The 21,899-nt window shown below is 52.2% G+C and overlaps 8 protein-coding genes across 8 annotated transcripts; 3 read left to right on the forward strand and 5 right to left on the reverse strand.

Moving 5' to 3' along the window:
• Nucleotides 1-137: 137 nt before the first annotated feature.
• Nucleotides 138-1,610, reverse strand: TRM5 (tRNA(m(1)G37)methyltransferase; the record flags this gene model as incomplete). The annotated part of the gene is made up of 2 exons (XM_051732580.1): nt 138-1,282; nt 1,337-1,610. The coding sequence occupies 2 exons, from the start codon at nt 1,608-1,610 to the stop codon at nt 138-140; spliced, it is 1,419 nt and encodes a 472-aa protein (XP_051587726.1).
• A 576-nt stretch (nt 1,611-2,186) lies between these two features.
• J4E82_006324 (uncharacterized protein) lies at nt 2,187-7,099 on the forward strand (the record flags this gene model as incomplete). The annotated part of the gene is made up of 2 exons (XM_051732581.1): nt 2,187-2,247; nt 2,295-7,099. 2 exons carry the CDS (start codon nt 2,187-2,189, stop codon nt 7,097-7,099), a joined length of 4,866 nt encoding a protein of 1,621 aa, XP_051587727.1.
• Nucleotides 7,100-7,644: 545 nt separating this feature from the next.
• J4E82_006325 (uncharacterized protein) lies at nt 7,645-8,978 on the forward strand (the record flags this gene model as incomplete). Its single annotated transcript, XM_051732582.1, has 3 exons — nt 7,645-7,977; nt 8,037-8,705; nt 8,817-8,978. 3 exons carry the CDS (start codon nt 7,645-7,647, stop codon nt 8,976-8,978), a joined length of 1,164 nt encoding a protein of 387 aa, XP_051587728.1.
• A 1,395-nt stretch (nt 8,979-10,373) lies between these two features.
• J4E82_006326 (uncharacterized protein) lies at nt 10,374-12,221 on the reverse strand (the record flags this gene model as incomplete). The annotated part of the gene is made up of 2 exons (XM_051732583.1): nt 10,374-10,622; nt 10,674-12,221. 2 exons carry the CDS (start codon nt 12,219-12,221, stop codon nt 10,374-10,376), a joined length of 1,797 nt encoding a protein of 598 aa, XP_051587729.1.
• Nucleotides 12,222-14,759: 2,538 nt separating this feature from the next.
• J4E82_006327 (uncharacterized protein) lies at nt 14,760-15,968 on the reverse strand (the record flags this gene model as incomplete). Its single annotated transcript, XM_051732584.1, has 3 exons — nt 14,760-15,532; nt 15,592-15,775; nt 15,864-15,968. The coding sequence occupies 3 exons, from the start codon at nt 15,966-15,968 to the stop codon at nt 14,760-14,762; spliced, it is 1,062 nt and encodes a 353-aa protein (XP_051587730.1).
• Nucleotides 15,969-16,601: 633 nt separating this feature from the next.
• On the reverse strand, nt 16,602-18,047 carry TIF1 (translation initiation factor eIF4A; the record flags this gene model as incomplete). Its single annotated transcript, XM_051732585.1, has 4 exons — nt 16,602-16,612; nt 16,668-17,669; nt 17,745-17,888; nt 18,014-18,047. 4 exons carry the CDS (start codon nt 18,045-18,047, stop codon nt 16,602-16,604), a joined length of 1,191 nt encoding a protein of 396 aa, XP_051587731.1.
• A 466-nt stretch (nt 18,048-18,513) lies between these two features.
• Nucleotides 18,514-20,513, forward strand: J4E82_006329 (uncharacterized protein; the record flags this gene model as incomplete). Its single annotated transcript, XM_051732586.1, has 2 exons — nt 18,514-18,860; nt 19,337-20,513. The coding sequence occupies 2 exons, from the start codon at nt 18,514-18,516 to the stop codon at nt 20,511-20,513; spliced, it is 1,524 nt and encodes a 507-aa protein (XP_051587732.1).
• A 206-nt stretch (nt 20,514-20,719) lies between these two features.
• J4E82_006330 (uncharacterized protein) lies at nt 20,720-21,865 on the reverse strand (the record flags this gene model as incomplete). The annotated part of the gene is made up of 3 exons (XM_051732587.1): nt 20,720-20,843; nt 20,893-21,650; nt 21,746-21,865. 3 exons carry the CDS (start codon nt 21,863-21,865, stop codon nt 20,720-20,722), a joined length of 1,002 nt encoding a protein of 333 aa, XP_051587733.1.
• Between the last annotated feature and the right edge of the window lie 34 nt (nt 21,866-21,899).

Consider the following 21,899-nt stretch of genomic DNA (forward strand, 5'->3'; position numbering starts at 1 on the left):
CGTTTATAAAAGGTCAGATGTTGCAAACTGCGAAGGCTGCCACTGCGCGCGCCACACTTTGATGACACAACATCATCATGGCTCATGTTGTCCAACATCGTTTGTCAACCTCCCTTTCGTGTCCACAGCACCGAGCTCTATATTTGCCTAAAAGCAACTTCCTCGGGCAATCTAAAACTTGCACAAAACATCCTCTTCTTAGGCGCTACGTCCCTTACATCATGTATATACACATCCTCCATATCCGGTGTGATGGTTGTACTCAACTGCCTGCTAACCTCGTCGCAGATACCCTTGATCTCCTCTACGTTGTCGTCGCTCTTTGTAGAGAAGCAGTGTACGTGGATCATGGGCAGCTTCTGGGAAGTGTGCGGTGCGAGGAGTTTCTTGATATCAGCAGCGGAGTGGCCAGGGACGTTGGCGTAGAGACCGATGAAGGAGGGGAGGAAAGTGATGGCAGAGGCGGGCAGGTTCATGACGTAGTGTGAGAAGAAGCGTGGCTGAACAAGCGTCTTGAGGGGCTCTGGTTGTTTATTCTCTTCTGGTTTGCTGCGAGAGAATTTTGTCTTGGGATAGATGGCGACGGAATGCTCGTCGCTGGTCAACAGATCGGCCGATGCTTGACGAATGAAAGCTCCACCATCGGTGTTGAAGGAACGGACAAAGTCACCTACTTTGTTGATCTTGATGTTTCCGACGAGCGAGTTGTAGGATTCGGGGTTCAGGTCATTGGCCCAGACGAAACACTTCTTCTTTCCAGCTGGTATGGCAAAGGGTCCCACGCCGGCCATGACGTCGCACACTGCCTCGCCTTCACGGAACATGTTGCAGAGGCGCTCGTGCTCGGTGTGTAGACGTGTGTTCCAGTACACTTTTGCAAAGTCGAATTTGAAAGTACAGCCTTGCTCGCGCAGTTCGACGTTCATGTCATCTGGTCCGTGGAGCACTTCGTACTGGAAGGTGCGGAAGGCATTCTCGGTGCCTACGTTATCAAGCTTGTTGATGACAGTCTTGACCATGGGGTTCTTGTCCACAAGGACAGTCCCGATGAGGTGTTTGTAGGGCCAGTATCGTTCGCGGAGGTTCAGGTGGGCGACATGACCAGCGAGGGCAAAGCCCTGGGGTATCTCGTCGTCGTGTACGGATTCGGGCGGGGGAATGATGGCACTCGTTATCTCCGAGTAAGTGAAGTAGTCGTAATCGAGCTGCAGCTGGTAGGGTATCACGCCCAGTGTACCGTCTTGCTCAAGGCTCTGTAGCTTAGGGGACCATGTCGTCCGATCTGCCTGGTTTCAGACTCAGTACTTCCATGTACTACCACCACGCTGTGACTCACCACCATGGACAATTTCTGGTCGCAGAAGCAGGCATTTTGTTCCTTTGGTCGCTCTTTCCGGATCGGGGTCAGCTCTTATAGGGTCCACCCGATTGTTTGGGAGCGTGTCCTTGCTGGCGGTGAGTTCCTTGCGGCATCGCGATATGTCTTTGGGGTTGAAGATGCGGGCAGCCGAGGTGGGGATGGTCTTTTGGAAGAAGCTGCGATCCAGCACCTTCATGGCGCGGTTCACGGGCGGCGCGAACATGTCGTTGGTCGCTTCTGTCGCCGACATTGGATTGTGCGCGTTGAACGGGTGTCGCGTGCCTTGGCGTGGTTTTGTCGCGGTCGTGAATTATTATTATTTTTGGTGAGGAATGACGCACTGCGCAGGCAGAGTTAGGGTCCCCAGCATTCCACATGCCAGGTACCGACCCGTTCTGGAGCTGCCCCTCGACAAGTGGAAAGCGTGCCTGGCAGAAGACGTGCCATCGGCAGCTTCATCTTTGTAATATATGTTTAACTGTTGGCACAAGTGTCAGTGTCTCTGAACCGTGTCAGGGTCCCACTGCACGACAGCCAGCATTCAAGTCCAAGCGCATTAGTGGGCTGCAGGGATCGAGGACTCGTGCCAGGATCGCGTACCTAATCTTGAGCAGTTGGTGGTTAATGAGCAAAACAACAAATACTCTTGCACCACAACACCACCCCCTGAGCCGCGAACACGCCCGACCAAGCCCGTTCGCCGTCGTCGCCGCCCATGAAGTCTCCCAGATTCCGCGTCTGACCGCTGCATAGACCGAGCGCCCCGTTGCCATCTCCTTTCTCCGAGTACCCCGGATTTCCCAGGAATTAAGTTACCGCACCCATCATGGCGTCTGGCGGAGGGAACATCAAGGTCGTGGTGCGATGCAGGCCCTTCAACGGCCGAGGTAGGCTTCACTTGGATCCAGGCAAGGCTGCGACTAACAGGGCGCAGAAAAGGCGCGCAATGCACAGTGTATCGTGCAGATGAAGGGCGACCAGACCATCCTCTCTCCCCCATCACACGCCGACGTCAAAGGAAAAGCCGCCAAAGCCGCCGCTGAAGGCACCAAGACGTTCGCATTCGACAGGTCGTACTGGTCCTTTGACCGCGACGCTCCCAACTATGCGGGCCAGGACAACCTACACGAAGACCTGGGCAAGCCGCTGCTCGACAATGCCTTCCAGGGATACAACAACTGTATTTTCGCCTATGGTCAGACGGGTTCAGGAAAGTCGTACTCCATGATGGGCTATGGCGCCGAGTACGGAATCATCCCCAAGATTTGCCAGGACATGTTTGAGAGAATCAAGGGATTGCAAGCAGACAAGAACTCCTCGTGCACCGTCGAAGTCTCGTATTTGGAAATCTACAACGAGCGCGTGCGCGATCTGCTGAATCCATCCAACAAGGGAAATCTACGAGTTCGAGAGCATCCATCCACCGGTCCCTATGTCGAAGATCTGGCCAAACTCGTCGTTCAGTCCTTCCCCGAAATCGAGAACCTCATGGACGAAGGAAACAAGGCTCGTACTGTGGCTGCAACCAACATGAACGAGACGTCCTCCCGATCGCACGCCGTCTTTACCCTTACCCTCACCCAGAAGCGCCACGATGTCGAGACAAGCATGAGCGGGGAGAGGGTGGCCAAGATTAGTCTGGTCGATTTGGCTGGATCAGAACGAGCGCAATCCACTGGTGCAACTGGTGCAAGATTGAAGGAGGGCGCAGAGATCAACAGGTCACTATCCACGCTGGGTCGTGTCATTGCAGCGCTTGCAGATCAGTCATCGGGAGGGAAGAAGAAGACACAAGTGCCGTATCGAGACTCTATCCTAACATGGCTCCTGAAAGACTCATTAGGAGGAAACAGTATGACTGCTATGATTGCCGCCATCTCTCCCGCCGACATTAATTTTGAGGAGACACTTTCGACCCTCCGCTACGCCGATTCCGCCAAACGCATCAAGAACCACGCTGTCGTGAACGAGGACCCCAACGCGCGCATGATCAGAGAACTCAAGGAAGAGCTTTCAAAACTGCGGTCCCAGCTAGGCGGAGGAGGGGGCGGGGGTGCCGGAGGAAACGGCGTCGTGGAAGAGCAATATGCACCCGACACACCGCTGGAAAAGCAAATCGTTTCTATTACACAAGCAGACGGTTCGATCAAGAAAGTCTCCAAAGCTGAAATTGCTGAGCAGCTTGATCAATCCGAAAAACTCTACACCGAGTTGAACCAAACCTGGGAAGAGAAACTGCAAAAGACAGAAGAGATCCACAAAGAGCGGGAGGCTGCGCTGGAGGAGCTTGGCATCAGTATTGAAAAGGGTTTTGTTGGCCTATCAACACCCAAGAACATGCCTCATTTGGTCAACTTGAGCGATGATCCACTCTTGACTGAATGTCTTGTCTACAATTTGAAACCAGGGACAACGACCGTAGGCAATTCTGACGTCGAAAACCAGACTGCTCAAATACGTCTGAATGGTTCACAAATTCTTGCAGAACACTGTCACTTCGAAAACGTGGACGGCAAGGTGACTGTGATACCCCAGGAAACCGCCAGTGTCATGGTCAATGGCGTACGCATCGATAAGCCAAGGTTACTCAAGAGCGGTCACCGCATCATCCTCGGCGACTTCCACATCTTCCGCTTCAACAACCCACAAGAGGCAAGAGCTGAGCGTGCTGAAGTAGGCACAAGCCTACTCCGCCAGACGGTTACTGCCAGCCAGCTCAACTCTCCTTCGCCTGCACCAAGACCCGGTCACGACAGATCGTACAGCGCCATCAGCATAGCAAACTCCGATTTCGACCCCGATAGTCCCAGAGCAGGATCGCCTGCATTCTGGCAACGCGGTCGTGAGTCCGAATTCTCTTACGCACGCAGAGAGGCTCTTACCGCCTGGCTCGGGCCTGATAAACGGATCGAGAACCTTCCAGACGAGGACTTTGAAGCACTATTCGAGGATCTCAGCAGGTTGCGCGAAACCCGCAAAGCCCGTCCTGAGAGTAGGATATTCAGTGACGAAGATACAGAGTCAATGTCGTCGTATCCTGTACGAGAGAAGTATGCCTCTGGAGGGACACTGGATAACTTCTCGCTCGACACCATGTTGACGATGCCGTCCACGCCGAGGCAAGACGGCAGTGAAAAGATGGAAGAGATAAGAGAAGACATGGAAGACCTGATAGACGAAAAGAAGGGGGAGTACAGTGCGAAAATGAAGGCTGATGCAGAAGCCAAAGTTGAGTTGGAACAGCTGCGGGCTGCGAAAGAAGAGATGCAGAAGCAATTACAACAGCAACAAGAGGCTTTTGCGCGCCAAATGAAAGAGCTTGGGCACGAATGGGTACCCGAGAGCGTACCCGAGAGTAATGGAGCCTCTGAGGTCGGAACAATACCCGGAAACACCGAGCAGAATGAACAGCAACTAGAGTTGATCCGGACAGTGTTCAGACAGTGGCGGCGAAGAAAGTATGTCACTATGGCGGAGACGCTTCTGCAGAACGCAGCTATCCTAAAGGAAGCTCAAGTCATGAGCCAACAGATGGACAAGCACGTGGTTTTCCAATTCTGTATTGTCGACGTCGGCCATACTGTTCCGTCATCTTACGACTTAGTCAACATGGGCATCCCCGGCGAAGACGACGAACACCTCGACAGCCAGTCTAAGCCATGTGTTGGTGTTCGTGTCATCGACTTCAAGAAGGAAGTGGTGCATTTGTGGTCATTGCAGAAGCTCCGCGATCGCGTACGACGGATGCATCAAATGCATCAGTATATGAACCGACCAGAATACTTTCAGCACTTTAACCCTGAGTCGCCATTCTCCGAACCCTGTATGCCCGAGTTCTCGCGCATTGGCGATGTGGACGTTCCGCTTGCTGCTGTGTTCGAGTCTAGAGTACGAGACTTTAGTCTAGATGTCATCTCTCCTTACACAGCGAACCCTATTGGTATCATCCGGCTATCGCTAGAGCCTTCCTCTGCGGAGGCTCCCTCTACTACGCTGAAGTTCAATGTTGGTATGCATGAACTTGTTGGGTTTCCAGAACGAGAAGGCACTCAAGTCCATGCTGTACTCTTCGTCCCCGGTATCTCTGACGAGAGTGGAGCGACGACCACAACCTGGATCACCGATTTTAACGAAGGGCCTATCCGCTTTGAGAGTGTACACAGTATGAGCCTTCCCTACCCAAGCCCGCGTGAGACCTTCCTTCGAATCTCTATCTTCGCGAAGGTCACCGACATCCACCTCGATAAGCTTCTGAGCTGGGATGATATGCGCGACTCTGCAGAAAAACCCAAGCAAAAGCGCCGTCATGCGCGATTGCCAGAGTCGGAGTTTTACACAGAGGATACACATGACATCTTCTCACGCATCCAGATACAAGAAATCACGGACGATGGGACCTACCAGCCTGTTGAGGTAACACAAAGCAACGTTACGGACGCCGGGGTATACCAACTTCACCAAGGTCTTGCGCGTCGCATTGTTGTCAACCTTACACACACTTCTGGAGATACAATTCAGTGGGAGGATGTAAAGTCGGTACGCATGGGTCACATTCGAATGGTCGACGCAGCTGGCAACAGTCCCAACTACGGCTCACCTGTGAAGGAAGTACCTGTCGATCTCATCTCCCCACCCGTCATTCGGAAGAACGCCGATGGCACCACGAATGTCAAATTTGTAGGACGATGGGACAGCACGGCTCACGCGTCACAAATACTAGATCGCGCGACAAAGGACAACTTCCGCGTCAAGGTCACGCTCCTCTTCGACGTCACATCCTCCAAACTTATCGAACCGATGTCCTTCTCTTTCGACCTTTTCGTACAGATTCGAGGCCGCTCGTATATGCGCCAAACGTCACTCTTCTCTTTGGCCAGTATCTGGAATACCGTGAAAGTTGTTCACTCGACAGTAGGAATCTTCAATGTCGCAATCCGTCCCACATCTGTCAAGCGTGCGACAGACCTCTGGCGCATGAACACAAAAGACGACTATGTAAAGGGCGAAGAACAGCTCTCGGGCTGGACACCTCGTGGTGTCTCTTTGGTACGCGACTTCATCGATGTTGAGAAGCGCCGCGCTCGCATCGCAGATATAGAAACGGCGCGTTCCGTCTTGTCGTCGAAGGCACTGAGCATACCCACTTCCGCACTTGCTTCCAACAAGGACAAGCCCTTAGAAGACGCTCAGATAGCACTTCTGCAACGCATGATTTCACTCTGGAAAACCAAGAAAGCTCCGGCAGAGATCATACTCAACCCCACAAACCTTGAGCCACCCGTCAATGGCGCCGCCTTCGCGTCACGCTCTTCTTCTCCGTCGCCAAACCCAACACCTAGCTTAACAGCTACCGTCCGGTTCATTAGCAAAAATCCGAATCTCATGAAAGCGTCCTATCTCCTCACTCCGGATCCAACGAACACGCGCTGGATCCGGCGATACGTTGAGCTGCGAAAGCCTTATCTCCACATCTATTCATCAGATGGCGACGAAATCAATGCCATTAATGTCAGCACCGCGCGCATTGATCATTCGCCGCAGATTGCGAAACTACTTGGAGGCGGACAGCAAAGTAACGGACAAGGAAATGCTGGCGTGCACAAGGACGTTGTCTTTGCCGTCTTTGCCAGAAGCAATACTTATATCTTCCGAGCGAGAAGTGAGAGGGAAAAGATTGAGTGGATATTACGATTGGATCAAAGTTACTTCAGCAGCGAGGGTAGTGAGGCGTCGTCGTAAGGGCACAAGAGTATCTGGCCGGAAAAATAATATTTAGACACGAAGCGCCATGTGAGAGGTTTCTAATTCTTGTGTCTAAGTTGTAAAACAGTAGAAGATGGTCGATTGGGATATTGTTCCTGTCTTATTCCTTCTTTGGCGTTGCAGTTGGGCTTTTTTATAGCTTTTCTTGGGATACCCAGAGCATAGTTGATGCTCGTCTTGCGCGATTATTTAGCGTAGAGATTATATCAATTCAGCTTCATTGCTGCACGGCAATCCTACTCTGATCAGCGCTGACGATCCTCATTACCCAGTCTGCTCGACTTGCTGTTCGCAATAACTGCGCCTTGTCGTAGATCCCGCCCCGCAAGCACCGACTAGCTCGTTCCCAGAACCCCTCATACGCGACTTCCCGAGGCTAACCTCTAGATCGACACAACTTACTCGAACAACACTACGATCTCCAATGCACAATTTTAGAACCACAATGCATCTCGTGTTTCCACCTGGATTCACCTGTATAATTGGATCTGAGAGATAAAGAAAGCAGAAGTTGGCTCACCATGGCTAATACACAGAAAGAGAAGACGCAGCATGATCTGGACGACGTAAAGCTTGGATCATATCTACAGCAAGAGATACCCAATCTGCAGACACCTGTGATATCGACAAAGATTGGATATGGACAGAGCAACCCGACATACTTTGTCGACGATGCCTCTGGTACACGCTATATCCTCCGGAAGAAACCCAGCGGGACTATCATCTCACCTGTCGCGCACCAAGTCGATCGAGAATACAAGGTATTGAAAGCACTCGGAACAGTGGAGGGTTTCCCTGTACCAAAAGTATACTGTCTATGTATGGATCCTTCAATCATCGGAACTGCTTTTTACGTACGTCCCATTCTCTTTTCATCTTTCATCTCTTCCATCTAACATGTACTGGTAAACAGATCATGGAGTTTGTGAAAGGCCGCATAATAACGGACCCCAATCTCTCCACCCTCCCTCTCTCAGACCGCTGCGCCGCGTGGAAGTCCGTCATATCTACCCTAGCCTGGCTCCACTCCATCAACCCAGACACCATCGGTCTATCAACCTTTGGCAAGAAAACCGATTTCTACGCCCGCCATTGCAACACTTTCTCCCGTATCGAAGCTCAACAAGCTCAAGTCCGCGATGTCGCTACTAACCAACAACTTGGCCGTGCACATCCCCACTTCGACGAGATCGTGGCCTATATACGAAGTCATCTACCCAGCGAGCGCACTTGCATTATCCATGGGGACTACAAGTTTGACAATATCATCCTGCATCCTACGGAGCCCAGGGTCATTGCTGTGCTAGATTGGGAACTGAGTACGTTGGGGCATCCGCTTATGGATGTTGTGTATGTGACTGGTCCGTATTGGAATCGGGCTAGTAAGAGTGGAATTCCTGGAGGGCCTACGGTACAGCAGGTGGTGAGAGATGATCAAGGAGGTGACGTCTATGACGAGGAGAATCTAGCAGAGAACGGTTTGCCAAGGATGGGGGGGCTGCTGGATGTGTATGAGCAGAAGGCGGGTTGGGATCCCAGAAGGGATAAATGGGACATCGCGAGGGTTTTTCACTTGATGAGGGTAAGTGTCTGGACTTGTCTTGTTTTGTTCTTGTATGATGAGGTGGATGTACTTCAACGTTACGATGTATGGCTCGAAAGCAGAAAATACATCATGCTAATGCTGCTCCAGGGAAGTGTGATAAGCCACGGTATCCAAGCAAGGACCATCAGTGGTCAAGCCAGCAGCTCTTTCTCCCACGTATACTTTGAGAACACCAAACGAGGACTGGACGAAGCGCTGCGACTAGTGAGACAGATAAAAGATCGAGAGACACCAAAGAGCTCGCTGTAGAACGATAGACGTCATGAAATATCGAACGTCATCCGCGTCACAGATATTACGCGTCAAGCGTCTCGGAGCGTTGGTCGACTTGACGAGTCCATAGGTACCATACAACACGCATACACTGATCTACATCTCCACTTTCCCCAATTCCCCATCGACTCTCCATCTTCCATACACTTCAACCCCACTGTGCTGTTAGAGACGTTCCCCACTCAGTCCACTCCATGGACGTCTTTTCTTGCTCGCCAAGCCCGCATCGAATCTTATCCGGTCGCGATATACACACACGCATTGTAGCAACACAGTCCTTTCCGTTCCGCTCCGGTACGCATCGCCGTCCCCAATCGCATCTCAAGCGTGGTCCAGATCAGGACAAACCAAGCCTTCACTTGAATCACCAAGATATCTTTTTCACGAACCAAGTACCAACCAAGACCGTCTTGGCTTCTGTGCATCAAACAAAAGAAGTCCGCACAGCGCAACGCACAGACCATTAGCGGAAGTTTCTCCGCCTCCTGGTCTGGTCCGCCATTGGCTCAAAAGGGGGGAGGTACGTGTCAGAGATGATGAAGTTCCGCCAAGGTGGCCAAGCTTTTCACAATAATCCTCGGAGGTCGGAGGTTGTAATGCTGGCGCGGCCACTAGTATGTGAGACTGTTGAGGTGTTTCATGCAGTGTGTTATCTGCCGTTTTAATTGTCTATGTGCTTGTCAGCCTTGTTTTACGCGGAGTGAGAGCGGAGATGTGATGAGATGGGGTTGTGATGATGATTTTCTGGGGAAGGGGTCTTCGAGGTAGTGAGGGCCAGATCATGGTTCATGGAGAAGAGCTGCGGAATGAGCATGACGAAAAAAAGAGAAAGCACCAAAATTGGTGGGAAAGAGCAACAAACGCGCGCATGCATTCGAACATTGTTTGTGGATCTATATGAATTGGACGTTCTATATGCCCATCAAAGTGCAGTGCGCAACTTCAAATCATTGCCCATGGTATCTGTTGCCCCTTCCCAATTTTTTTACGCCGACGCTATGCAAAAGCTGATAGGAAAAGGATAAACTTGAAATACAAAGACTGAGATTGAGATGGTGCATTACAAGTTGTTCTGTTGTCGCGCCCTAGGTCTAATGCTTGGAATCGATGGTGGAGTGTGATCTATAAGGGCAGAAGCGTTGAGACCTGCTGGCGGCTTCTGAGGGGAGAAGGCAAGAAGCGGTGGCGAGAACAGAGAGGATAAAACATGGGGTATAAAGGAGCGTGATGCTTTTGGCTCACGTGAGGCGTATACGTGGTTGTACAACGAGTGATAGAATCAGACCGGAAGAGAAAACGCCGTGAAAATAAGTTGACAGCAGAGATCGCACGGCGTGAGGCGAAAGTGCCGAGATCACTGTATTTTGGTGCTTAGTGATCGGCAATGTCTTCGTCCATGCCGGGATAGATGATATCTGCCACGTAGACCGCCTGAACGTGTTTGAACAGGACGAAGAACCACATGGTGATAACAGCGATCGTAAGACCGTTCCCAACATAGAGCACCGTCTCATCTTTTAGGGAGTTGCCAATGGAGATGGTAGCGATGACGAAACCGGTGTTGGGGAAGACCATAGCCCACCATCCGAGATGGAAGTAAACAGCCCAGGAGTTGATGACCTGAAAACGATGTTAGTAATTGATAGGAATGTGGTGTTGTAGCAAACTTACAGCGATAAGAGTGACCATGAAGAACCACATAGCCAATACCCAAAGGAAAAGCGCGACAATTAGAGCCAGAGTCCTGAGTAGCTTGGCATCGACGAGGCCGTCTCCCTGCAAATCGAAGTCGTCAGGGAGGGCGTTGGCCATACCAATCAAAGCCAAGCAGGTGAAAGAAGGCGGGCCGACAGCGATGAACATGGCTCCTCGATGCTCACGATCGGGGTACCCGACCTGCATAAGACGGCCAATGTAATGCGCGTACATGAGAATAGCTACCGTGAATCCAAGACCCTGGCATCCAAGTCCTGCAACCAGAATCGGCATTCTGGCAGACACAGGCTGTGAAGCGGCAATGGTCGACGCAATCGTACCCGAAAGCATGATAGGGAAGATAGGTAGAAGCCACGAAGGCATGAAGCTGGTGAGCTTGTATGTATGGTGGCAAAAGAGGAACGAGTATTGGAAGCTAGCCAGACAGAAAGCGAAGAAAGTGTAGGCCCAGAATGCAACCGCCATTGTGGTGACTGCCCAAGCTCGGTTTGGATGATCCGCTTCGTAAGCTTCTATGACGTATTTCTGAGTACCGGTAATGATCGTAGCGATGGAAAGAAAGAATGGTCCGAGGAAGAGGCCTTCACGTTCGTGGGTGATAGAGGCTTTGAAGGATCCAGCATACTTGGTAAAACGAAGAACCATGGTCATTGTTACAGCAGTAAACAGCATGAGGTTGAGGATGTAGAAAACGGCACCGATAGTGATAAGACCAGGGAAGGAATGGGGCTGGATAGCGATGAGCGTACCAAGACCACCCGTGGCCATGGTCAGGGTGTAGTTCGCCCATGTGTAGTGCCTGATTCGCTCTCCAAAGGTAAGATATGGCTGATTAGGGTCCTTCCTGCCAGGAATCTTAGTGTGCTTGTCCCATCCTGAGTGGCCATCGTCGTGCTTGTGTTTCTCCAGATCGACGTCGTCCATTGGTGGCGGAGACTGGAGAGCTGGGTCTCTGAAGGGGTTCTCTGGCTGTTGTGGCCTTTCCTTCGTATCGATACGGTACCCATTGGCGTCGACTGGGCCGGGGAAGTAGCCTGCGTCAGAAGCGTACATTGGCGCTGGAGTTTGCGTTGCTGGCGTGTTGTTCGCCCATGTGTTGGTGCGAGTGGTCTCTCCAGACTGGAATGGGAACTGGCTCTGTTGAGGTGCGACAGGTTGAGGCTGGTACTGGTTCGATTGTAGCTGTTGCTGTTGCTGCTCTAGTGGCTGTTGCTGCTGCTGAGGGTTGGACAAGCGGGAGTAGTTGTTTACATCCCGGCTTGACTGAGGCGAGTGCTGGGATTGACGAGGTCCAGAAGGCAGTCCATATTGGCCTTGCTGCTGGGGAGTCTGCATACGAGGACCCGAAGGTAGGCCATACTGGCTCAGTTGCTGTGGTTGAGGTGTATATTGGGATTGTTGTTGCTGGTCGGAAGCGAGAGGGAATCGTCCATTCTCGAAATTAGGGCTGAAATTGTCCTTTGTGCCAAAGGACAAACCTTCTGGTTGGTAGCGAGTATCCATTGTGAAGTGAGAGAATAGGTGGCCTGCACCGTAAGAAGACTAAAAGATGGACGTGACGGCAGATAAAGGAAATAAACCGAAAGAAACTATGACCACAAAACGCGCAATAGGGACAAGTATTGACCTGCACGGGGCAATTTGATAGAAACCCAAGAGGCGATGCTCGGGATTACACCAGTGTATTAACACGCGCCGAGCGGGATCAACATGGGGCTGTCTCTTTACTATCGGTCCTGTTTCGAACGGCGTGCCAGCCTAGCGCCAAAGGCCTCTGGCAGCTAGTCAGAGAGGCTCCTAGGAGTAATGGTGGGATCTCAGAGTGCTTGGCGAGGACGAAGTGTTGCGTATGTCCTCCTGGTATCCACATCAAAGCGTCGAATAAGCTCCGGGCTGCAGCCAACGCACGTGCTGCTAGATAACGACCTGAGGTCGTCTTCGCTTCATCTAGTCCCAGGAATGGAAACTCCACCTTGGCAGTGCACGATGCGCCAAGACGTTTGACCTAGCTTCCGTCGCTTAGCACATTCAAGACGAATGCTTATCGCATTCTTTGATCTGCACCGTGGCTATGTTGCTTGCGTACCTCGTGGATAACTTAATGTATGCCGGACGATTCTCGTCTGTTGAATCCACTCAGTGTCGATACGGCGATTTCCACGTCGTATGAGTATACGGGGGTGCCCTTTCTTACACCATGTCTGTCATATGGAAACATTTTACAACTCATATCTCTAGGGTCTAGAGCAAACCTGACGCATCGCTTCAAGAGCAACAGGACCGAATCGCTCTGACACAGCATCGGCTTCGCGCCGCGGAGCAGGGTGAGTCCCTTGGACTTCAGAGAACCCCTGGTCGGCTGGCTGGCGGTCTCCAATTTGGATCACCATGAGATGGTGCGGTCCGGGATCCTCCGAATTGGCCAGGGTATTTCCTAAGCGCGGAACGTGGGCAACGAGAAAATAAGATGCGGCTCAAGCTGTTGAGCGGCGGTGATTCGTGGTCCAAAAAGGGGCGTCGAAACGGATGACGAAACGCTTAAAGCGGAGCCCGTTGCGTCGGCTTTGATGCCAAGCATCCCGCGCAAGACGCACCAAAACAAGGGGCCACCGTTTCGCAGCCCGAAGAAGCCACAACCGCATACTAGAACAGAGATAAGGTTGAGGAAGTTTGACACCGGCGGCACTTGATGCTTGTGGGCGCTCGAACCTTGTCGGGCCAAGATCGTCGCGACAAAATCTCGAAGTCGTCTCAACAATGCCAGAAACCTCGCCCAAGATCCACTCTGGTGTTTGACTCTGCTTCGGCCAAGGCTAAGCCTTAGGCAAAAAGCCTATCTTAACCCATCGACTTCTCGAAAAAGCGCCGGGCCCCCACGTGCGTTCGAGAAGCCTGCCTATAGAGTTGATGCTGCCACGCAAGGTGAGCGCGTACAAGCTTGGAGGTTGCTTGGAGAGAGGGGCTACTCATTGTTCAATTCGATGTAAACCTTCAAAGTTAATCATCGCCATGGCTCCGTCGCAGGTGGATAACATGCACTGCTTCGCGTACGGTGGGTCTGTGATGAAGAGGTGCTTTCTGGGCGTGGGCGGTGCATTCTCAACGCCTTCTCAAATTCGTGCCACCAATCGGACCGTGATCCAGTGTTCGAGGCAGTGCTGTCGATGCGTCGATGACGCGCAGAGCCCAACGTTGATGCAAATTGTGAATGATCAGAGGCAAGGGATGTGAAGATGGTCAACGGGGCAAGAGCTGCCGGATGATGATGATCTGCACCTGGGCATGAGGCTGAACGCTAAAAAGCGGGCTGCGCCGTGCACTTGCCAAGAAAAGCCTTTGGGCACTTTTTCACATGTCAACATTGCTCTGACCACATCATGCACCCCGTTGCTCGCGGGCGAACAGGACGGCGCGTCGCGGAGCACTGCGGAAGAGACAAGAGTTCGCCAAGCTGATATGTGTGTATGTGTGTAGCGTCCTTGGTCGTACATAAATTGCGCTCATCATGTCCTCGCAATGCTCTTATGTTGCATTGTTGGACGACATCAATTGCTGGTTACTTTTCAAATACACAGGTGTGCTACAGATGCGTAGTACCGTACAGTCAAGCGCCTGTGTATGTGAATGACTTTGGCATGTGTTCTCATCTAAGTAATGCCGCTGAAGTCTCGTATCAATGTGATCCAACGTAATACCTGCCCAGAAAACGCCCGAGAACACCCGGCTTACTGTTAGAAAATCCTTCCTTCCTTCAGCATTGCCCACAGTGATAGATCTTCATCTTGGCTCAGATCGATCGCGCATCGCTATCCTTTCTTACGTTCGGCGAACCTTGTTGCCTCACCCTCCTGAGAGTCCAGCAAGATCCACATTGCGGCCTCAGCTCACACACGAAACAACCATAAATGAAAGTGAGAATGGCTCATGTAGAGATCAATATATGGTTATTATTCGTACCATGCCTTCCTGGTCAGCTCTAAAGTAGCGATTGATGGCAGTACGTCAAGAATGCGTCTAGACTGTGTCGTTGTCCCTAAGCTTCTACATCTTGCTAGCTTCCCTGAGCACCTCTCGGGTCAGTACTTCGCCTTTCTTTCTCACCTCGCTAAGTCTGCCCATCTTCAACAGCCTTCCTATCATCTCCTCGTCTCCGTGATGGCTGTTGTGCTCAAACTCCGGCTCTTCGCCATATGCTACTCTGGCTGCATCGACTAGTATCCTAGCTGTCATACCAAACACTCTAAACGTCGTGAGGGCATCGATGGCGCTAGGTTCCGGCCTCGGGTCATCTCCATCGGGTAACTTTTGTTGCAACGAGGGCTCTGGTGAGGATTGTGGAGAGGATCGCGAGGGATTGCGTAGCAAGGATGGAGATGGAGGAGGCCGTGGCATGTAGAAGTTGTGCATTCGCCAGCGTGATTCGTGCCAGTCTGTCCATGAACCTCGATACCACTTTTCAGGCCTGCCGTCTTTCTGGACTGGGGGTGGACCTTCACCGTCCCACTCCTTGCGCAAGAAATTATGGAACGGCGCCGTGAAAACAGCAGCAACTTCTCTGGGATCGAGTCGCGGCATAAGCTTCTCTTCAACAGAAAGGCCACTCGCCTCGGAGGAAGCAGATACGTGGGTAGGGCGCAAGAAGGCAACGCAGGGCCGCACCCCAAGTTCAGTCTTGGCCAGATTTGCGGGAAGTTCGCAAAGGTGTTCAACGGTAAAACCCCGAAGTTTGTCGTCGTTCATAGGAAGACCGATTTCTTCGTCAGCCTCGCGACGCGCGACGTCCCATGGAGATTCGTCGAGTGTGTCAGCTTTGCCTGAACTGTGTCAGTAGGCAAGTCTGATGTCATCCCCCGCATGACTTCTGAGCAAGTACCTCCAGGCAGCGCAGCTTGTCCTGCGTAGTTGCGCAACTGCGCGCTTCGCATCGTAAGGACCACCTTGAGCTCGCCATGACGGTCCGGAAAGAGCAATATGAGGACGGCGGCGCGTCTGGTAAGGGGGCAATTATACCATTGCGTTGGCGGAGGCGTATATGTGCGGAGGCGGTCCAGTGCGCGCTGTCCGAGTAATTAGCAGATGGCAGACGAAAGGGCTATGACGTGATGAAAGGAGCGGAAGCCTCCAACGCCGAAGGCACAGACGTACAACAGATCTCTGGGAAAGCGCCATGCTCGCAATGGCTTTGCTTTGGGCGAGCCATGCTGTCGGTCTCATGAGGTTGCGCGTGCGTCGGAGCCGGGGCGGGAGCATGAGACTCGGTGGGGTTTATGGGCCGAGGTTATCGATAGGCGATGGCATGCAGGAACCTCGTGGCAGCCCCCAGAGCCTCCCGCACCCTAAATAGATGCCGTGCGGAGACACAGTATACTCGACGTCAATGCTCGACAGACAATGGTCGTAGTTCAATCACCCAGGCATCGCAGCAGAAGAGCATGTTAAGTAACTTGCATGCAATTGAATCGCATCTCTATATGACAGGAAACTCCCGATCGTTATCATCGACATGCGTGGCATCGGAACAGTGCTACAAATCCCACCGCGTGAGCATGCGTTGACGACGTGCAGCAGATCCTCGAGGACATAGGAAAATAGCATGAAATTGCAGAAAAAGACCCATCCGTCAGCTAAGCATCGTGTGTCTATCATATGCAGACATTCTTTTAGGGAAATCATTTCGCACATGAGAGACCAACGCCAAGATGCCGCGATGTATAGACGATCACTCGTCCTACCTCGAACCACTTTTGAACCGGACCAAACAGAGAGAACACCTGGCCGTGCAGGTGTACTCGTATTAGAAGATCACCGCCTCTATCCAATGCACCACCGAAGCGTTAGTGGGCAGAGCGAGGCGGCGACAAGAAGATAGCAGTACACAACTTCTTAGATGAGGTCTGTCGGCAAGGTTAGCAATCAAGTTTGAACTTGTAGGAATCGATTGGCACTTACCAGCCACGTTCATGGGCATCTCCTCGATCTGTGTGCTGTAGAACTGTTCGATTTCGCGCATCATGCGGACATCGTCAGCGGTGACGAAGTTGATGGCAACACCCTTACGTCCGAAACGTCCACCACGACCGATGCGGTGGATGTAGTTCTCGCGGTTGGCGGGCAAGTCGTAGTTGATGACAAGGGAAACCTGCTGGACATCGATACCACGGGCGAGAAGGTCAGTGGCGATGAGGACACGGGAAGATCCGGAACGGAACTCCTTCATGATGACATCACGTTGTGCCTGGTCCATGTCACCGTGCATGGCCGAGACAGTGAAGTCACGGGCAGTGAGCTTGTCGGTGAGCCAGTCGACCTTCCTGCGGGTGTTGCAGAAGATGACGGCTTGGGTGATGGTGACAGTCTCGTACAAGTCGGAGAGAGTGTCGAGCTTCCAGTCCTCCTTCTCAACAGCAATGTAGAACTGCTTAATACCTTCGAGGGTAAGCTCGTCCTTCTTGACAAGGATACGGACGGGGTCGCGCATGAACTTGGTGGTGACCTCGAGGACGTCCTGGGGCATGGTAGCGGACAGAAGGACGACCTGGGTGCTCTGGGGCAGAAGCTGGAAGATGTCGTAGATCTGCTCGGTGAAACCACGAGACAACATCTCGTCGGCCTCGTCGAGGACGAACATCTTCATGTGGTCGGTCTTGAGGACGCGACGCTGGATCATGTCGTGGACACGGCCAGGAGTGCCGACAACGACCTGGGGACCGTCCTGGAGGGCCTTCATGTCGTCTCGGACGCTGGTGCCACCAATGCAGGCGTGGCACTGGACGTCCATGAAGTCACCGATGGCGACGACGACCTTCTGGATCTGCTGAGCGAGCTCACGGGTGGGGGCGAGGATAAGCGCCTGGCAGGCCTTGACGTTGGAGTCGATCTTCTGGAGGGTCGAGATGGAGAAGGTAGCCGTCTTACCGGTACCGGACTGGGCCTGCGCAATGACATCGTTGCCTGTGGTCTGTCAGTTTTGTTTCTTCCGCTGTGTTGGTGGTGTAGTGGGGGTTGTGTGTGTGTGGGCAAACTCACCCTTGATGACGGGCATGATGGCACGCTGCTGAATAGCAGAGGGGCGCTCAAAACCGTAGGCGTAGACACCACGGAGGAGCTCGGCCTTCAAGTTCATGTTGTCGAAGGAGTCGGTGATCTCATCGTAGTTGGACTCGATCTGGCCTGCGCGTGGGTTAGCCTGGGCTCGCAGCATATTTCGCAACTGAGGCTATCATGGCCGTCGCTTTCGCACTGCGGGGGCGCGCATGTTGCAACAGCGGCGGAGCAGCACTCGGACAAGAACTCACCCTCGGGCACATCCTCAAGACCTTTGTCAGCCATGATTGCGACTTGGTGGAGTGACTACTGGTACTGGACCGTAGTCGAAGTGTTGCTCGTGGCGGGGTTAAAGCGGAGGATCCTCTGGATACCGCCGCGTGTGTGGAAACTTGTGTTGTAAAAACTAGATACCAGATCCTCTACAAGAGAATCGAACGGGTATCTAGGGTAGTGTGTAGTATTTGTTGTGTGGTTGATTTGGTGGTGGAGGGAGTGAGAAGGTGGGCGCTTTTTGGCTTAAGAGGTCGGCCACAAAAAATCTCAGCAGTCGGCTAGTGCTAAAAGCACGCTAGTTCAAAACCGCCCACGGGCTCCCACCTTCAGCTTCGCCTTCACTTCCACTGGTTCGTTGCAGTGTCAGCCTATGACTCCTCTCTTCCATTTCCAGGGTTTGCCTCTTGATTCACTCGCAGCCTTGAAAACGCCCGCGCTGAGCAAACACTAACCTTGGTCCCCGTCTGTTTGTGAAATGGCGCCCGGCATCCTGGAGCACCCTGGCATTACCACTGTCGAATCACGACCGTCGAAAAGAATAAAGACTTCGGTGGCGACCGAGACCCAAGTCGACGATGAGGATGTGGCGGCGGCAATCGCAGTGCCCTCGCATCCCCTGGGCATTAAGCCGGCCGGAAATGCTTTGACAGCGTCCGAAAATATCAAATCAAGATGCGGGTTGTTCGCTAGTCTCCCAGATGAACTTCTGAGCCATGTCCTCGAGTCATTCGAGGCTGACGTTTTGATACGTCTGGGGAGTACGTGCCGGGCTCTGTATGCCTTCACTCGACTGGACGAATTATGGCGGGCCTTATTCGTAAGGTGAGTTCAATGGTTGATACACGCAACATCTCACATTGTCCATCTTTCCCGTTCCTCTGTGGCTCACAGTCATGACCCATATCTCTTGTCATCTCCCAGTCATATGTCAAATCATACGGTATATGCGAAGGACGTTGTTCCTTGTAAGCTTGCTAGACGAGGTATGACTCTGCCGGCACGCCTGATTATGCATCAACGGCTGTGTATTCGCAAGACAACATGCGCTTGCGAGATCAGCTGAGCCGCTGAATCTCGCTCTATTGAAATCAGATCCGGGCGTATTTCTCAATTCGGTTCTATATCGTATCGTGGTACATATGCGATAATGAGACGTACGCTAGGATTGGCATTTGCTGGCAAGACGGTACTATTTTCTCAGCAATTTTCTGCCTGACCTGTCCCCTCCGTTTACTTTTTATCAAACAAAATCGGACAGAGTGCAACATTTCTACAAGCGAATGCTAATCTTCGAACAGCTCCCCACCTGAAGACTTTGAATGGCGTGGAACATGGCGAGCAACCTACCTCAAAATACCTAGAGAGAACGTCACTTCTATTTCATGCACCAATCTGTTTTCAGACACACTTTACCGGCCATTTCAATGCGCACACACAACACTGAATACATATGCGCTCAACATCCCAAAACACAATGAAATAGCTCGACTCTCAGACCTAACTTACGAAGAGTACGCCGAGACATGGGTTGACAGACCCTTCGTGCTCACTACACCCGTCAAACAATGGCCTGTATATGGTTCCTGGACACCTGAATACCTTCTCGAGAGATTTCCAAATACGAAGTTCCGCGCGGAAGCAGTAGACTGGCCCATGAACAAGTACATGTCTTATATGCACGACAACGCCGACGAGTCACCTTTGTATCTTTTCGACCGTGCATTTGCCGAGAAGACCGGTATAGACATCACAGCAGCACCACATTCCAAAGAGGCGGCATACTGGAGCCCGACGTGCTTCGGCGATGACCTTTTTAGTGTCCTCGGCGAGCATCGTCCCGACTGCCGATGGATGATTATGGGTCCCAAGCGCAGCGGTTCCACATTCCACAAAGACCCCAACGCTACTTCAGCTTGGAATGCCGTCCTAACTGGTAGCAAGTACTGGCTGATGTTCCCCGCTGGCCCAGGTATCGAACCTCCACCAGGTGTCATCGTCAGTGACGATCAGTCTGAGATCACTTCTCCGCTCAGCATCGCGGAATACATGCTCACCTTCCATGAACTCGCACGCCAAACGCCTGGCTGCAAAGAAGGAATCTGCTACGCCGGTGAAGTCCTACACGTACCGTCCGGCTGGTTCCACCTCGTCCTCAACCTCGAAGATAGCCTCGCGCTCACGCAGAACTTTGTGCCACGAAAGAAATTACCCGACGTCCTGGGCTTCCTGCGCGATCAGAGGGGCGAAGTTAGTGGGTTCAAAGAGGATGTTTGCGATCGTGCTTATGAGCTTTTCGTAGAGAGACTGCAGGAGCAGCATCCTGACTTGCTGGAGGAAGGCCTCGCGGAGCTGGAAAAGAAAGGCAAAAAAAGTAGAGGCAAGTGGGAGCAATTGACCAAGGGAGATGAGGAGGAACCTGTAGGAGGTTTTAGCTTTGGATTTGGAGGGGATGACGACGATGCTGATATCCCGTGAGTCTGGTACCGTTCGGACAAGTTATTGCTTGACATAATACATATACAAGGCATGATACCATTACGCAAACGCAGGTGACACATTGGCAAAGTGTTTTTCATACAATGCTGATTTTGTAAGCTATGCTTTCCCGTGGGTATCATTTAATCATAAGGTCGTAATCATAAGCACAATGTCGTATCTCATCCTCCCCATTTTACACCAGCTCATTTTGCGTGGTTGATAATCTCGGCGTACATGTCTTCAGGTATCTTGCCGGCGAAGCTCATAGCTACACCTACAATCTTCTGAGCGTTTAGGCCGGGCAGGTTACGTAGAATAGTGTTGGGACTATTGATGTGTCAGTGACGTTACAAAAGAGCGCGAAGAGTAAGCTCACCTTGGACTGTTCAAGATGTCACCGCGAATGAGAACCAACTGAGCCACAATGCACAGGATGTTCAGATGCGGTCCGTACGCGAAGAGGAAGTCCCAAAGCTGCAGGACCTCAGGTAGTGGCGGTGTGCATGCGCACATGGTAAGCACGGATGCGAAAGCATAAATCTTGGCTTCCATGTGGTGTGCCATGAGATGACCGTACAGCTTAGGATCGACGACCTCTAGCACTCTGTCTACAAGCGCGAGACCTTTGTGCACACCTTCCATGGACCCCCTCACATAACCTGGGCACTCGTACGTGATGAGTCGCTCAAAGCCCGTGAAAGCCTCGACTTCACTCCTTGCCGCGTATAGGAATGGACCACAAAGCACATTCATTCCCTGCACGTATCCAATTTGCTCGGCGTCGTTTGTAGTAGACGCTTCTGTACGGGTGCCCGCAGTCAGGGAAGGGCGCGACATCATCGAGGTATCTGGACTACCGCCGAACTCGGATAACGTGGGTGGGGACTGCCAGCCATTGACGCGTGCCTCGTGTGCATCGTTCAGTCTCCACGCGACTGCGTTGAGCACACGCGTGATGCTGTTCTGGGTGACGCGTCTTCGGAAGAGAGGATCGCCTTGGAAGGTACGGAAGGTATCATTTTGGATTTTGGCGTGCGCTGGAGAAGCGCCTTGACGGACAAGGTCAAGATATACGTCGGTCTTGAGAGGAGGCGCGTTGAGCAGTATGAGCCATATGTATATGCGTAGCTCCGACTGAGTCAATGCGAAGTCAGCATTTAGAACCATTGAGCAGCTCTAGAGTGCGCCCATGCGCAATGTAATCGCATGGGGTATTGTGGAGAACGTACCATGCCCTCGCTGTTGGCGGGTATACCTTTTGTCAAGATTGTGTATCGCAATTCCTGAAGGCCCTCCTCTGGACTACTCGCAGAGGCCCCTTTCAGGAGCAACATGTCCAAGTTCGTCATTTTGTGTAGTTGTTCAAGAAACACGGGATTTGTG

This window comes from Alternaria postmessia (assembly GCF_024291825.1).
Source record: "Alternaria postmessia strain BMP 2775 chromosome Unknown scaffold_36, whole genome shotgun sequence".
In the NCBI taxonomy this organism is placed as follows: domain Eukaryota; kingdom Fungi; phylum Ascomycota; class Dothideomycetes; order Pleosporales; family Pleosporaceae; genus Alternaria; species Alternaria postmessia.